The sequence below is a fragment of the Poromitra crassiceps genome (genome assembly GCF_964638095.1).
Source record: "Poromitra crassiceps genome assembly, chromosome: 6".
In the NCBI taxonomy this organism is placed as follows: Eukaryota; Metazoa; Chordata; class Actinopteri; order Beryciformes; family Melamphaidae; genus Poromitra; species Poromitra crassiceps.
In genome coordinates, this window is record NC_139627.1 from 27,396,283 (window position 1) to 27,412,074 (window position 15,792).

At 43.2% G+C, this 15,792-nt stretch overlaps 1 protein-coding gene across 1 annotated transcript in view; it reads left to right on the plus strand.

Moving 5' to 3' along the window:
- LOC310777825 (signal transducer and activator of transcription 1-alpha/beta-like) overlaps positions 1–15,792 on the plus strand; it is a 32,011-nt gene that overhangs the window by 13,051 nt on the left and 3,168 nt on the right. Inside the window, exons 11-20 of the mRNA XM_083638178.1 lie at positions 165–224; positions 423–452; positions 592–682; positions 1,664–1,705; positions 2,609–2,692; positions 3,238–3,336; positions 7,073–7,208; positions 13,055–13,095; positions 13,589–13,665; positions 14,413–14,552. Of these exons, the coding sequence (XP_083494304.1) occupies positions 165–224; positions 423–452; positions 592–682; positions 1,664–1,705; positions 2,609–2,692; positions 3,238–3,336; positions 7,073–7,208; positions 13,055–13,095; positions 13,589–13,665; positions 14,413–14,552 (800 nt within the window). The remainder of the gene's footprint in view (positions 1–164; positions 225–422; positions 453–591; positions 683–1,663; positions 1,706–2,608; positions 2,693–3,237; positions 3,337–7,072; positions 7,209–13,054; positions 13,096–13,588; positions 13,666–14,412; positions 14,553–15,792) is intronic.

Sequence of the window (15,792 nt, forward strand, 5' to 3'; positions counted from 1 at the left end):
GAGACGGCACCCTCTGCTGGATCAGAGACAAATTACGTGTCTAGCTTGGTTGTTATTATAATATATTCAGCTATTATTTTGTGCACAGCCGAGGGGATTCGTTTTTTTTCTAGTTCTTTTCTAAATATTCTCTCTGCATCTGTAATTGTGTATTATTTCCTCAGGTTCCTCGCAAATCTGCCAGAATTCAAGTGCCTCCTTACAGTCACGCCTGTATTTGACAAGTAAGTGAAAGAAAGCCAACTGTGTCTGAATGGCCTGCATTTATATATAAATAAATGCAGTGTTGAGGTATTTGAGCCAGCAGATCACATGACTAGTGACTACACCTGTTTTGTATGAAGACAAATCTGTTGTTTCTATAGTTTTTGTGTCTTTTCTTTCTAAACATCTTTGTACTGTATCCTGTTTTTCTAAATCAGGGATGTCGATGAAAGGAAGACAGTTAAAGGGTAGGTGAACGGCATTCACATTTTTCAAAAAGAAATATAGATTCAACAGTTGTTTAAATCTTGCTCTCTGTTCTTATAGAGTTGTACTATTTATCACTTCCATGCGTGAACATTGATGTCAAAATAATACTCGTCCCAGGTTTCGTCAGTTTGTTTTCCCTACTGGTAACGGCAAGGTGCTAGATGTGGAGCGGGCCGGCGGAGGCTTGGTAGCAGAATTTGGAGCCCTGGTATGAAACTTGTGTGTGAATGTGTGATGGAGACATGGATATCTATTAACCATCTATTCCAAAACAAATATAGTTATGAAATTAAATTCAAATCATGACATGACAATGCTCTTAAAGTGATATTTCAACATTTTCAGCATACACACTTCCATAAAAGTTGAGCAATACTCAACCTAAATGAATGAATGAATAAATAAATAAATAAATGAATGAATAAATAAATAAATAAATAAATAAATATATAAAGATACAAATCAAAATATTAACACGTACTATGGCAGTATATGACTTACACTTTAAGCCAGGGGTGCCCAATAGGTAGATCATGATCTACCGGTAGATCTCGGACCATCAATAAGTAGCTCACCAAAGAAATCCAAAATGTGTTTTTTTATGCATAAACTTCTTCATGTATAGCTAACTCAGTATCTACAGTATTTAACATTATAGCATTATTAAATAATGTTAAACAAATAATATAATACTGTTAAAATGTGCTAAATATGTACTTGGAGGGGACAAGGGAAAAAGAAGTAGCTAGCAACAAGTTTTATTTTTTGTAAGTACGGTAGCTCTCATCCTAAAAAGTTTGGGCACGCCTGCTTCTCATAAGTTCAATTTTATTTAGATATATAGTGCTCTAAAAAAACATGTTTGGTACCAAACCTTTTTACTGTCTGTCTATTTATATGCTATGTTATGTTGTCATGACTTGTCATATTTGTGTCTATGTTTTAAGCTCTTGCACCCCAATTCCAATGTAGTTTCGACTGCAAATGGTAAATAAACTGACTCTGACTCTGACTCTGAAGTGCTTCACAGAAATTGATTATAAAAGACAATAATAGAAATGCTAAGAATAAAAAAGACAAGAATAAAAACAAAAAGAATAAGGACATGCAAGAGCAGAAAAATAAAATAAGTAAAAAGTAAGAATATTGTACAGTATATAATGATATTACATTTCCTCTTTTCTTCCAGTCACTCAAGGATGACAAATCAAGAGGCAAAGGATCAAACGAGGTAAAAAAGTTTGGAGTTGTTGACAACTGAACCACATTTGTCTGTTTGTAGTTCAACACAAGCTCTGATCTCAATTTCTCTTTTTACAAAAATATACCTGCACCATTATATGAAATGTTCAGGTCACTAACTCCAGATTGTGTTCAGATATTTTCCTTTCAAAGCACTTAACTCTGAAATGTCTAAAGGGTTATGATTGAACTTTTAACTCATGGCGAAATAAAGTGTAAACTTGGATTAAAGGAATGGTGTTTGAAAATATAATCTGTTTTGCTGTGGTTCTCCTACTGTACATTCTTGTCACTTTTACAATACACAGACGCATATTCCTGATGTAGTGTTTGGTTTCTTTGGGTGAAAGTTTTGGGGTCATCTCGCCATTCCGAAGTGTTGGCATTCCGATCATTGACTTCTATGCTTTCGGAGAGGCGGCCCTTTTTATCTCCAAAAAATGTTTCGCCATTGCGAAAGATATTAGGTCCGCCATTCTGACATAGTATATTGAGTTATTTAGCTTACAGGGGTGGGAGAGGTTAGGTTTAGGGTTAGGTTCTGGGGGAGGTTAGGCTTAGGTATGGGGGGTGGGAGAGGTTAGGTTTAGGGTTAGGGTCTGGGGGAGGTTAGGTTTAGACGTGGGGGCTGGGAGAGGTTAGCTCCAGCCGGTCCCCCGGGTTAGGGTTAGGGTTAGGGTTCTTTCGCAATGGCGAGACAGATCTCCATTCCGACAATTTTATCGGAATGCCGGTATTTCTGAGTGCCGACATTTCGGAATGCCGAGGTGTCCCCGAAAGTTTTACTCTCGGATATGTGGGGGGAAAATTGCACTCATTGCTGAGCACTTGACAAATTATTATTATTCATCTTCATCTTTTGTCTCAAATCCCTCTCTTGGTTCTCCCTCAGAGTCAGCTGGGTGTCACTGAGGAACTGCACATCATTACATTTGTGACCAAGCTTCAGCAGGCTGGCCTGCAGGTTGATATCGAGGTGAGAGGACAAAACAGTCTGGCTATACTATTTGAAAAAGATGTGGGTTACGGTTACATATACTGGATTTGAGGCACAAATATTGGTTAATGTAGTAGCCTGTTGCTGTTGCAGGCAACTGCATTACTGCTATTGATATTTTTAGATATTGGTCTGGTTTCATACCTCCAAGTTTCATCAAAATCTGACCTGTGGTGTTTGAGATGTTGCTTAGGATTTCATGTTCGATGGACAGATTTAATCACGAGGGACCATTTTCCTGGTCGGCCTCCGTAGATGAGTAGTGTCAGAACAAATATCCGGCTAATTTACGGTAGTAGCCTTATTAGTTGTAAAATAGCAAAGGTATGATACTAACATGTCTAAATCTCTCAGATTCTCTGCTGTATCTTCCTTGATTCTGAACAGAAATGTGCACATCCAGTGCTGATTGAGTCTAACTTAGGAGGCGATTGTTGTCATAAAACAGAAGAACAGCCCAAAATGTATCTCTGCCAGGGCACCTGGAAAGACAGTTGTTTAACAGTGTGCTCGTCTCGGTGCAGGCCAGCTCTCTGCCCCTGGTGGTCATCTCCAGTACGAGTCAGATCCCCAGCGCCTGGGCCTCCCTCATGTGGTGCAACATGCTGAGCAGCGAGCCGAGGGTAAAGCCATCTAATACAAAATGTCAGGATTAGTGCGGTCATATTTAATTATTAACATGATAATAAGCAACCACAGTTTGAGTAAAAACCTAGGAAGGCTCCTAAAGGGGGATAAATGAAATTTGTATTACTTACCAAATCAGCTATTTTTCTTTATTATTATCATAGAATCACATTTTGGGCATTGCCTTGTCAAATCATTACATGATTCCAGATATACAAAATTCTATCATAGAATTTCTTTTTGTTCCTTGTTGAGTTTTGTTGTCAGTTTCTGTCGTCCAAACCCACTTGCCGAGGGTTTGTCTTCATCCAGACAAACTTGTTGGAGCTATTCCAACATACAAACAAAAACTTAAATCCATCAAGCCAACGATAAAATCCATCAGGTCCTGGTCTACAGACGCCACTGAGAAGCTGCGAGCCTGCCTTGCGTGCACTGATTGGGATGTATTCCATGCAGCTGGCGACCTTCACGAGTACACCGACACAGTGACGTCATACATCCACCCAACTATGCCGCCAAATTAGAACAACAAATCACAACCAATGACACAAGAACCATCTGGAAAAAACTTCAGGACATCACCAATTATAAAAAGAAACCCACCCCCATACCTGACAGTGACAATCAGCTCCCGGACAAACTCAACACCTTCTATACAAGATTTGAACAGTCACCACCCCCACCCCCCTCCCCCCCGTCCCCTCCTTGGGGTACGGTGGTGCAGTGGTAAGCGCTGTCGCCTTACAGCTCGAAGGTCCTGGGTTCGATTCCCACCTGGGACGCTGTGGGCGCTGGAGTTGTGACCGCCCCATATCTTCAGTGCCTACTGCCCAGGTGGGCTATCTCGTCGAAAGGGCCTTTCTGTGTGGAGTTTGCATGTTCTCCCCGTACCCGCCAGGGGGTTCCTCCGTACATAACCCCCCACTAAAAACATGCAGAAGATCGTCATCCGACCAGTGACGACAACATCTGAAGTTGGTCCAATGATGGTCCAATGAAGGTCCCCGGGCGCTGGAAAGAAATAGCGACCACTGCTCCTGGCCTGCCCCCTGGAGGAAAGGACAAGCCTGGATGGGTCAAATGCAGAGGACATATTTCACCGGCCACCGTCAGCATGAGTGTGTGTAGTGGCCGCATGCATGTGTTGTAGTGTGTGCTCGTGTGACAATAAAAGACGGGCTGCTGTCTGAAATCGTGTTTTTTTTTTTTTTTTTTCTCCACCCCCACCTTTTCACATCCAGGAGGAAGAGGTGAGGACCACCTTCCAAAGGCTAAAGAAAAACAAAGCAGCAGGCCCAGATAACATCAGTCCATCTGTACTACACCACTGTGCTGCAGAACTGGCCCCCGTCTTCACCAGCATTTTTAACTCCTCCCTCCATAAATGTTCAGTCCCCCAGTGTTTCAAACAGTCCACCATTATCCCCGTACCAAAATCCAACAACATATCCTGCCTCAATGACTACAGACCGATTGCCCTCACATCCGTAGCCATGAAATCATTCGAACGCATCATTCTCACCCACCTCAAAACCAGCACCACCCCCATCATGGATCCACATCAATTTGCATACAGAACTAACCAGGGGCGGACTGGGATTCTAATTCAGGCCGGGCATTAGATACCAAGCAGGCCAGGCCGATATGGGCCGACGCGTGTGCCGGCGTCCGAAGGGCGCCGGGTAAAAATTTGGGCCGTTTGAAGCCCAATTTGGGCCGTTTGAAGCCAGATTTGGGCTGTTTGAAGCCCAATTTGGGCCGAGTCCAATTTTACAATGAGATGCACACACTTTAACCCTGAATAAAGTAATAAAACCACTAGTAAACGAGTAGGCGGCGCCTGGCCTGCTGTTCAGTGAGTGGCCTGACTGGGGGCACATTTTTTTTTTTTTTTTTTTTTTTGCAGGCCAGGCCAGGCCAGGCCACCGGGCATTTGCCCGACGTGCCCGATTATGCAGTCCGCGCCTGGAACTAACAAGTCAGTAGACACAGTCAACCATCACCTCCTGCAACACCTGGATACCCCAACACCTACGCCCGCATTCTCTTCATGGACTTCAGCTCTGCTTTTAACACAACCACCCTGCCAAACTCATCAATAAGCTACTGGATATGAACACTGACCCCTGCATCTGCCACTGGATCCACAGCTTCCTCTCCAACAGACAACAGAAGGTAAAAATCAACAACATCACATCTGACCCTCTGTACCTCAGCACAGGAACCCCCCAAGGCTGCGTCCTTTCATCCTGGCTATTCTCTCTATACACCAACCTGCTCATATCCCACTACAACTCCGTCAACATCTACAAATACGCAGACGATACAACCATCATAGGCCTCATCACAGACAATAATGAAACTGAATACCGTGCACAGATCAACCAAACAGTTACCTGGTGCACAGACAATAACCTCCTACTCAACTCATCCAAAACCCAAGAACTCATCATCGACTTCAGACGCCAGCCATACTGCAAAACCCCCATACTCATCTCCGACAAACCAATAAGCACCACATACTCATTCAACTTTCTTGGCACTCACATAAGTAATAACCTCAAATGGAAAACCAACACAGACCACATCTACAAAAAAGCCAATCAGAGACTCTTCTTCCTCAGTCACCTCAAAAAATTCGGAATAAGAAAACATCTCCTGCTCCGGTTCTACCTGGCCATCATACAAAGCATCCTCACCTTCTCCATAACAGTTTGGTACAGCAGTCTGGACACTCACTCCAAAAACAAACTACAGAGAATCATCAATAAATCCTCCAAAATCATCCACACCCCCCTTCCGTCACTTGAATCACTCCACTGCCAAAGGACAATAAATAGAGCTAAAAAATATATTTCTGACCCCACTCACCCAGCACACCACATCTTCCAGCTGTTGCCCTCTGGGAGGCGCTACAGGTCTCTGCCCACCAAGACAACTCGTTTTAAAAACAGTTTCTTCCCCACTGCCATAAGGGCACTGAACTCTGTATAACAACCCCCATATATCTGCTGCTATGACTGTATTGTGTATTGTTATTGTGTTTTATGTATTACAATGTTCAATGTTGGACCATGGCTTACGTATGAACTGTACTGAAAACAAATTCCACCAGCCTGGCTGTGTGGTCATTAAAGAATCTAATCTACTGTAATCTAATCTAATTTGTCAGTTTATGTTTGGATGACACCTAGTGGAGTTTAGCCACCATGTCAGATCTAGTGCTGGTCAGGCCAATCAAGCCTAAATACTGTAGGTGACAGGTCAAGGGGCTGCCAAGAAAAGGCTTCACTCGTTACTTTAAAGTATTATGCTGTAGCTGGCGCTGCTTCTCCTACCAGAACTTCTACACCATTACATTACTCTTGTTAACTACAATGAGCACCGACTGTAATTCATATTTAATTTAATGCCTATTTAACTTGGACTGTAAATTCATATTTAATGCAAACACTCCTACTACTACTTGCAAGGTTGTGATTGTGTTTTAGATATTTTTCCTATTTCTTTATCTCTGAATATTGACTTGACCTGCATACTGACAAGACAAAATTCCCACCCTGCTCCTTAGTATTTTTATATATTAGTAATAGTATCTTATTATTTAGAAACGCTCACAGTAAAAGGCAGATTGATTTTGTTTTTATTTAGATATTAGAAACTTAAGGCTTTTAGAAACAGCCACTACAAAAACAGTATCCAACATTTTAAACTTTGTTGTTTCTGCAGAACCTGTCACTGTTCCTCAGTCCACCTCCAGTCACCTGGCAGCAGCTGGCAGAAGTGCTGAGCTGGCAGTTTTCCTCCATCAGCCAGCGAGGGCTTGACGAAAACCAGCTGTCCATGCTGAGAGACAAACTTGTGGGTGAGTTAGCTCACCTTTTCACATGACGAAAGGGTGAAAATGATTGACTATTCATGGTGGGGGAAGAAATGTAACCTTCGCACAATCTACTGCAGGAGTTCCCAAACTTTTCAGAGCAAGTACCACTATGTTTCCCAGGGACGGATACCAACAATTTATTTTAATCATGCAATAAATAGCATCAGAAAGGCTAAAAAACATAGGCTACTGGCTCAAAATGGACACACACACACACACACACACACACACAAACACACACACACACACACACACACACACACACACACACACACACACACACACACACACACACACACACACACACACACACACACACACACACACACCTGCCAACATTAGGCTGTGAAAAAGAGGACCCCTTTGAATTCCCCCCCCCCCTTGGCAAAATCTTGCCTAAATTAGGAGCGTTATTTAGCCAGCTTCCTGTCAAGCTAACATGACATGGTTGGTACCAATCAATGCCTTGGGTCTTCTAGTTTCATCAGAAACCTCACTCAGACTTTAAACTGAGCCCGCTGCAGCCTTTGAAATTAGATTTTCAAAATTAAAAGTTTTATATTAACACGTTCACTGCCAACGACGTATTACTCCGTCAAAAAAAATCCAACGGTTCACTGCCAATGACGTATTACTCAGTCAAAAAAATGATTATTTTTTTTTTGACCGTGGGATGTGCATCTAACCCTTTTACATCTCTTATATAATTATTGGAACCACCGAACGTTTACAACCCATTCCACCGACCCACTAAGTGGCGACAGTGCTCTCCTGACTAGAGGAAGGCAAGCATTTTCATGAGAATGGCTTCCTCGAAGCCATTCTCATGAAAATGGATTGGCGAAAACGCTTTCGTTTTCGCGCTGATTGCTGGCGGTGCGGGATTGCAAATTTGCATAATAGATTACGGGTGGAACACACTTTGAAACACGCAGCATAAATATGACCAGAATCGCAAAAGCTTCATCAAAGCTCTCAACCAAAACTCCAAGAAACGAGCGAGCCGATCCAGACTTCCTCAAAGAGCGGCCGCGCAGACAGGCACAGCAGCAGCAAAGCAGTGAGACTGGTGACAAGCTTGTGACACGGCCGCTGCAGCCAAGAAGAACGCCCACGGAGGGAGGAGTTGGAAGCAGAGGGGGGTTTCCTGCTGTTATGGAGGAAATTACTGTTCAAAACTATTGTTTAGATGTCTGACGTCTTACTGATGCCAAAAATGAATGGTTAAAGTGACTGTTCTATCGAATTTCACAAAAAGCCGTTTATCTCTGAATAATTTTTCAGACGCTGAAACCATGCTGTATTCAACTGCTAATGCTTACATAACTACTAACTCTACAAACTAACTCTTTTAGACAGAGAAAGCACACATTCTATTACCGTAAATTCCGCACTATAAGGCGCACCGGAGTATAAGCCGCAGCAGCAAAATTGCCTGTTTGTTACATATATAAGCCGCACCGGACTATAAGCCGCGGGTGTTTTTTTTTTTTTTATTGTGTTTTAATGTTTAATTACCATATGTAAGGGTTCGTGCACAGAGGGGATTGTCGGGAAAGAGATGGCTGTTTGGGGAAGCTCCCATTTATTAACATTTCAACAAAATAAATATAAAAAATAAAACAATAATAATAATAATAAAACAATCCTCAAAAGGATAAGGTGCTGTAAACAAAATAACTGTAAAACAATAATAAAACAATCCTCAAAAGGATAAGGTGCTGTAAACAAAATAACTGTAAAACAATAATAAAACAATCCTCAAAAGGATAAGGTGCTGTAAACAAAATAACTGTAAAACAATAATAAAACAATCCTCAAAAGGATAAGGTGCTGTAAACAAAATAACTGTAAAACAATAATAAAACAATCCTCAAAAGGATAAGGTGCTGTAAACAAAATAACTGTAAAACAATAATAAAACAATCAGTGAACAGTACTGAGCCTACCAGAAAAGTCATTAATCCTTGTCTTCATCTTTTAGGTGAAGGTGCAGCAAACGGCTGTAACCAGAGTCAAAGTCAAGTCACTAATCCTCGTCTTCCTCTTCTTCCTGCGTACTGAAACCACCAAAGTCCTCAACTTCAGTGTCGGAAACGAACAGGTTCAGGGTGGCTTTGTCAACCACTCTCCTCTCTCCTTCGTTGTCACTCTCAAAACCAACGAACTCCTCTTCGTCACTGTCGGTGTCGGAATCGAACAGCCTCTGAAGGCCCTCAGCTGTGGCGGCGTCATCCTCTTCATCACGCAGCAGTCCAGCCTTTCGGAACCCGTTGGTGATCGTGGATGTTTTCACACTCCTCCACGCTGTCAGGATCCACTGGCAAACTTGAGCGAAAGTTGCTTTTCGCATGCGACCAGTTTTGGTGAATGATTTATCGCCGCTCGTCATCCACGCCTCCCACTGAACGCGTAGTGCCACTTTGAACGCACGATTGACACTGATGTCAAGTGGCTGCAGATGCTTCGTTGTGCGCCCAGGAATCACAGCTGGAATTGAGTTTGTGCTCTTGATGGCTGCTTTCACGGAATCTGTTATATGAGCCCTCATGCTGTCGAGAACGAGCAGAGCTTTTTTTTGGCGAAAGAATCCTCCAGGGCGCTTGACGTAGCACTCAGCCAGCCACTCCTTCATCACACTCTCCATCATCCATCCTTTCTTGTTGACTTTGAGGCATATCCCGCTGGGAATTTTTTCTTTCGGCATTGTGATCCGCTTAAAAATCACCATTGGCGGCAGCTTTACTCCAGATGCAGAGCAGCCGAGAACACAAGTGAAATTCGTTCTCTCGTGCCCAGTGGTTCTCAACGTGATCGACGATTCACCTTTCTTGTTAACAGTCCGAGTGAGTGGCAGGTCGAACGTCAAAGGCACTTCATCCATATTTATGATCTGCTCCGGTTCGATGGAATATTCCTTGATCTTCCTTTGTGTGAATTCGCCGAAGTTTGTGATTTTCTCCTGGTAGTCGGGAGGGAGTTGTTGGCACACAGTAGTCCTCGCCCTGACGGACAGTCCCTTTCGTCTCATGAATCGGAAGCACCAAGATGGGCCACCTCTGAAATGTTCAATTTTCATTTCGGTGGCGACTGTTTTGGCCTTCAGTCGGATCTGCACGGTGGAAACACCTCGGCCGTCTGCTCTCTGTGTCAACACCCAATCTTCAAGGGAATCTTCAAGTTCGGGCCATCTGCTTTTATTACCTCTGAAGGACTTTTTGGTCTTTTTGCATTGAGACAGTTCTTCCTGCTGCCCCTTCCAACGTCTCACCATGGACTCGTTGATGCCAAGGTAACGTGCTGCTGCTCGATTTCCGTCTTTTAATGCGAGATTGACTGCCTTCAACTTGAAAGCTGCATCGTGTGCATTTCTGCGTTTCTTCCCCATGGTGAGTGAGAGAGAGTTAGTGCTGCTGCTGTTGTTGTGATTCCGGTCTGCTACTGTAATGAACTTTGAACCGGTAGGAGTAACCGGTTGATTTCTGCCAAATGATGTCAAGTCAAGTCAAGTCAAGTCAAATTTTATTTACCAATTCCGGACTATAAGCCGCGGCTTTTTTCCCGTTTTTTGGCCCCTGCGGCTTATATAACGGTGCGTCTTATCTATGGATTTTTTCAGAAAAAAAAAAAAAAAAAAAAAAATCTCTCTTTTTTAGCACTCTTTCTAACTATAAATCCACTTCTGTTTTAATTTCCTCTCTTGCCCTCTTTTCACCACACCGCGGACACTGTGTGCACTGTAAAAATAAACAACGGTGGTGTTGTGTTATGTTGTTTTGTTGAAATGTTGTAATACGGTAAATGGGAGCTTCCTCAAACAGCCATCTCTTCCCGACAATCCCCTCTGTGCGTGACCACTTACATATGGTAATTACGGTAAGCAAACGGCCACTCGGGCAACAACTCCCTCCCCCGACTACCAGGAGAAAATCACAAACTTCGGCGAATTCACACAAAGGAAGATCAAGGAATATTCACAACAAGACGAGCAGTAGAAGCAACACTCTCACTTACCATGGGGAAGGTACGCAGAAATTCACACGAGGCAGCTTTCAAGTTGAAAGCAGTCAATCTCGCATTAAAAGAGAGCAGCCGCCGATCAAACAGAGCAGCCGCGCGTAACCTGGGCAAAAGGGACTGTCCGTCCGGGGGAGAACTACTGAACAACTCCCTCCCGACTATCAGGAGAAAATCACAAACTTCGGCGAATTCACACAAAGGAAGATCACGGAATATTATAGGAGTGTGAAAACATCCACAATTACCAACGGGTTCCAAAACGCTGGACTGCTGCGGGATGAAGAGGATGACGCCACGGGGACTGCCCCCTAGTCCGATACCTCACGAGTCCGATACCTCACGAGTCCGACACCTCATGGTTTTGGGTTAGGGTCTGGGGGAGGTTAGGTTTAGGCGTGGGGGTGGGAGAGGTTAGGTTTTGGGTTAGGGTCTGGGGGATGTTAGGTTTAGGCGTGGGGGTGGGAGAGGTTAGGTTTTGGGTTAGGGTCTGGGGGAAGTTAGCCTCTTTTTTCGGACTCGTGAGGTGTCGGACTCGTGAGGTATCGGACTCGTGCCATGGCACCTGAAGGAGAGAGGAGAGTGGTTGACGAAGCCACCCTGAACCTGTTCGTTTCCGACACTGAAGATGAGGACTTTGGTGGTTTCAGTACGCAGGAAGAAGAGGAAGACGAGGATTAGTGACTTGACTTCTCTGGTTACAGGTTTGCTGCACATATACGGTAGCCTATTGTTGTGTGATTTTGTCTGGGGATTAGTGACCTGACTTTTGTTTTGTTTTGTTGAAATGTTAATAAATGGGAGCTTCCCCAAACAGCGATCTCTTTCCCGACATTCCTCTCTGTGCACGAACCCTTTCATATGGTAATTAAACATCAAAACACCCGCGGCTTATAGTCCGGTGCGGCTTATAGAAGAAAAAAATAGTCAATTTTGGTCCCGCGGCTTATACACCGGTGCGTCTTATAGTCCGGAATTTACGGTATATAGCACCTTTCATACACAAAGGCAATTCAAGGTGCTTTACAAAAAAATAATCGAAAAAACAAGCAGCAAAGCAATGCACATAAAATGTGCAGATGAAGCTGTGTAACCTGTAAAATCCATCGATTTTGGAGGTCACCGAGTGGCCGTTTGCTTACCGTAATTACCATATGTAAGGGTTCATGCACAGAGGGGATTGTCGGGAAAGAGATGGCTGTTTGAGGAAGCTCCCATTTACCGTATTAACATTTCAACAAAACATAACACAACACCACCTTTGTTTTTTTTTACAGTGCACACAGTGTCCGCGGTGTGGTGAAAAGAGGGCAAGAGAGGAAATTAAAACAGAAGTGGATTTATAGTTAGAAAGAGTGCTAAAGAAGAGAGATTTTTATTTTATTTATTTATTTTTTCTGAAAAAATCCATAGATAAGCCGCAGGGCCAAAAAACGGGGAAAAAGCCGCGGCTTATAGTCCGGAATTTACGGTAGTTCTTTTGAGATAATCCTCGGGTCTTGAAAGATGAGCCAGAATCCTCAAAAAAACCCTCTGGCAGAACCTACCTACAGTAAAAAAAAAACGGCTGGCAGTGAATGTGTTAACTCCTCAGGGTTAATGTGTATATGTAAAAACGGTTGTCTGTAAAAAAAAAAAAAAAAGAAAGAAGAAAAAATAGAAAAGAAAATAAGCTCTGGACCACCAGGCGGAGCCGCGGTCCGTGGACCACAGTTTGGGAACCACTGATCTACTGTATGTACATAACATTTAATCTGTGTTTCAGATTTTTAGCTCATTTCACAAAATTGTATGTTTTGTTTTCTTGACAGATAATCCAGACGGTCTCATCCACTGGAGCAAGTTCTGCAAGGTGGGCATTCAACACAATGCTTGTTATAGATGTTATTGAGATGTTATTTATTTGACGGCACGGTGGCTCAGTGGTTAGCGCTGTTGCCTCACAGCAAGAAGGTCCCGGGTTTGAATCCTGGTCCGTCCCAAGTCCTTTCTGTGTGGAGTTTGCATGTTCTCCATGTGTCTGTGTGGGTTTTCCGGTTTCCTCCCACCATCAAAGACATGTATGTTAGGGTTAATACTCCTGTCAGTGCCCCTGACCAAGGCAATGGCAAACAAATTTGAGTTGGTCCCCGGGTGCTGCACTGCGGCTGCCCACTGCTCCTAGTTCTAGGAAGGTTCCTAGTAGAGGATGGGTCAAATGCAGAGGATGAATTTCCCCATGGGGATAAATAAAGGATAACTTAACTTAACTTGTTATTGTTATTGATGGATATGAATAACATTTGAATTTGTGTGTGTATGTTCAGTTGAACTACTCCCTTTTTACTTGGTATTCCTGTGTGCAGAATGACGGTCTTTGGATTTGGATTGATGGGATCCTGGATTTGATCAAAAAACACCTGTTGAATCTTTGGAGAGATGGGTAAGATGCATTTTAAAGAATCAAAGCAACCATGCTCAATGTTAAAGGTCCTGCATAGCAATTTAACAACCATTAATTAACACACTAACCATGAGACTATGGCTGGCCATTATGGTTGAAATCAATATCATGATAATCATAAGGAATTTTGTCAATATTGATCAATATCACAGTTAAGGGGCTTCTTCTCTTCTGATTGGATCTCTTCCCAATTCTGCAACATTTTCGTCTAGTTTTTATTTGTTGACGAAAATGTCAGATTTCCTATTTTTTGTCATCACAACCTTGTTTTTATTTAGTTAACTAATCTAGTTTTCATCAGTGAAAATAGGTAGTCAACAAACATTTTTGTCATAGTTTTTGTCGACAAAATTAACGCTGCACTTAACTCCCCCTCCTAGCCCCCCTGTCTGTACCTCTCATACTCGTGTGTTTACCCTGTGCGTGCTGTAATGAGTCTTATGTTGTTTGTTTTGTCTCCCTTTCTTTCTTTGCATTGAGCTACCATGCTGTACCAAAACAATTACCCCCAACACAAATATCTTGTCTTGTATACGTTTCCACTGAAAGACGATCAATGATATTGAAATATGCCCCAGCCCTACATGAGACATTAATGTACTTGGCAAAAACATACGAGACCAGTGAGCAGATTGTTTTGATCAAGAGTGAAAGCATCCATCAGCCCCTAGTTGGTGTTGTCACTATCCCTTCCTATAAACCAGACTGTCCCTGTGTGGGTTTCAGGTCCATCATGGGTTTCGTCAGCAGGGAGACGACGCGCTGCTTGCTGAAGGAGAAGCAGACTGGAACCTTTCTGCTGCGCTTCAGCGAGACCAGCAAAGACGGAGCCATCACCTTCAGCTGTGTCGAACACTCCAACGGCGGTGTGTGTGTGTGTGTGTGCGGTGTTTTGACAGCAGAGGGCAGATGCCAACTTTTTTAGACTGACCTCACTGATAGTGCTAGCCTGGTTCCAGACTCCTGAATCACATCTCGCCCATTTTTCAGATTTTGTTGAGCGCTCTGGTCTGGTGTTGCTCTAGTGAACGGCTTGTTATCGCTCAGAGAAACACTCGAGCCAAACAGCGCCTTTGTGGGTGGGACTTCTTCAATACTATATTTGTTGAAATCACCCCCTTAACCAACAAATTAAAGGGCGGACTGTTAGCTCAACGTTACCTCAGGCAGCGGTGTAGCCTCCCCGCTGGGCAAGCAGCATATTTGTTGTCACCAAATATCACGCATTCAAAGCACTTCATAATCCCAGAGCTAGCGTAATCATCGGGACAACAATTTCTGAATTTGGTCTAGTATTGACCAAGATCAGCCGTGCAACGGGCTGGAGCCGAGGGAGGCGGGGCATATGCAACGTGTCCATATACGTTCACTAACAAGCTTGTTTTTGCAACTGACAGGCTTACCTTATTATAAGAGAGATAGAGAGAGAGAATGAATGATTCTATTTATTATTATTATTTATCTGTATACTCTGGCTCAAATAAATATGGGCGGCAGAGCCAGATTAACACCCCCAGGGGCCCCGGGGCACTGAAGCTCCCAGGGGCCCCCCTACCCATCGTCCGGATGTTTGGATGTTTTTTCGCCATATTTAGAGGAATATCTCATTTTAAATTAACATTAGTATTATACTGTTATGTTATTATTCCGTTTCTGAGATTCAGTTTCTCACTCACTCATAGGCGATTCTAGGCTTTGCAAAGAGGTAGCACCAGCAGGATAAAGATATTAGTCTGACTCTGGGGTTTCTAGGGGGGGCTGTGCCCCCCCTGGACAAAGAAATTTTGGACATTTTAAAGTAAAATGCATGAATCTGATGCACTCTGAGAGCAAAAGGAAGAGGCTAATCTTCACATTAATATCCTCTTCACTGTGCTGTGGCTTTACAATGATGAAAAAATAATTGACATTACATTTCCAATACAAAACAGCAGAGGGTGCCGCAGCACCACAAGCACCCCCACTTCCCGCGCCCCTGGTCACCACTTGCCCACAGGCATCCAATGAGACTACCGTAAATCATCAGACTTAATCTTCTTGGAAACACATTTTATTTTGTCCTGATTGGTCTTAGATTTGTGTCATAGTTCTGTGGAGCCCAACATG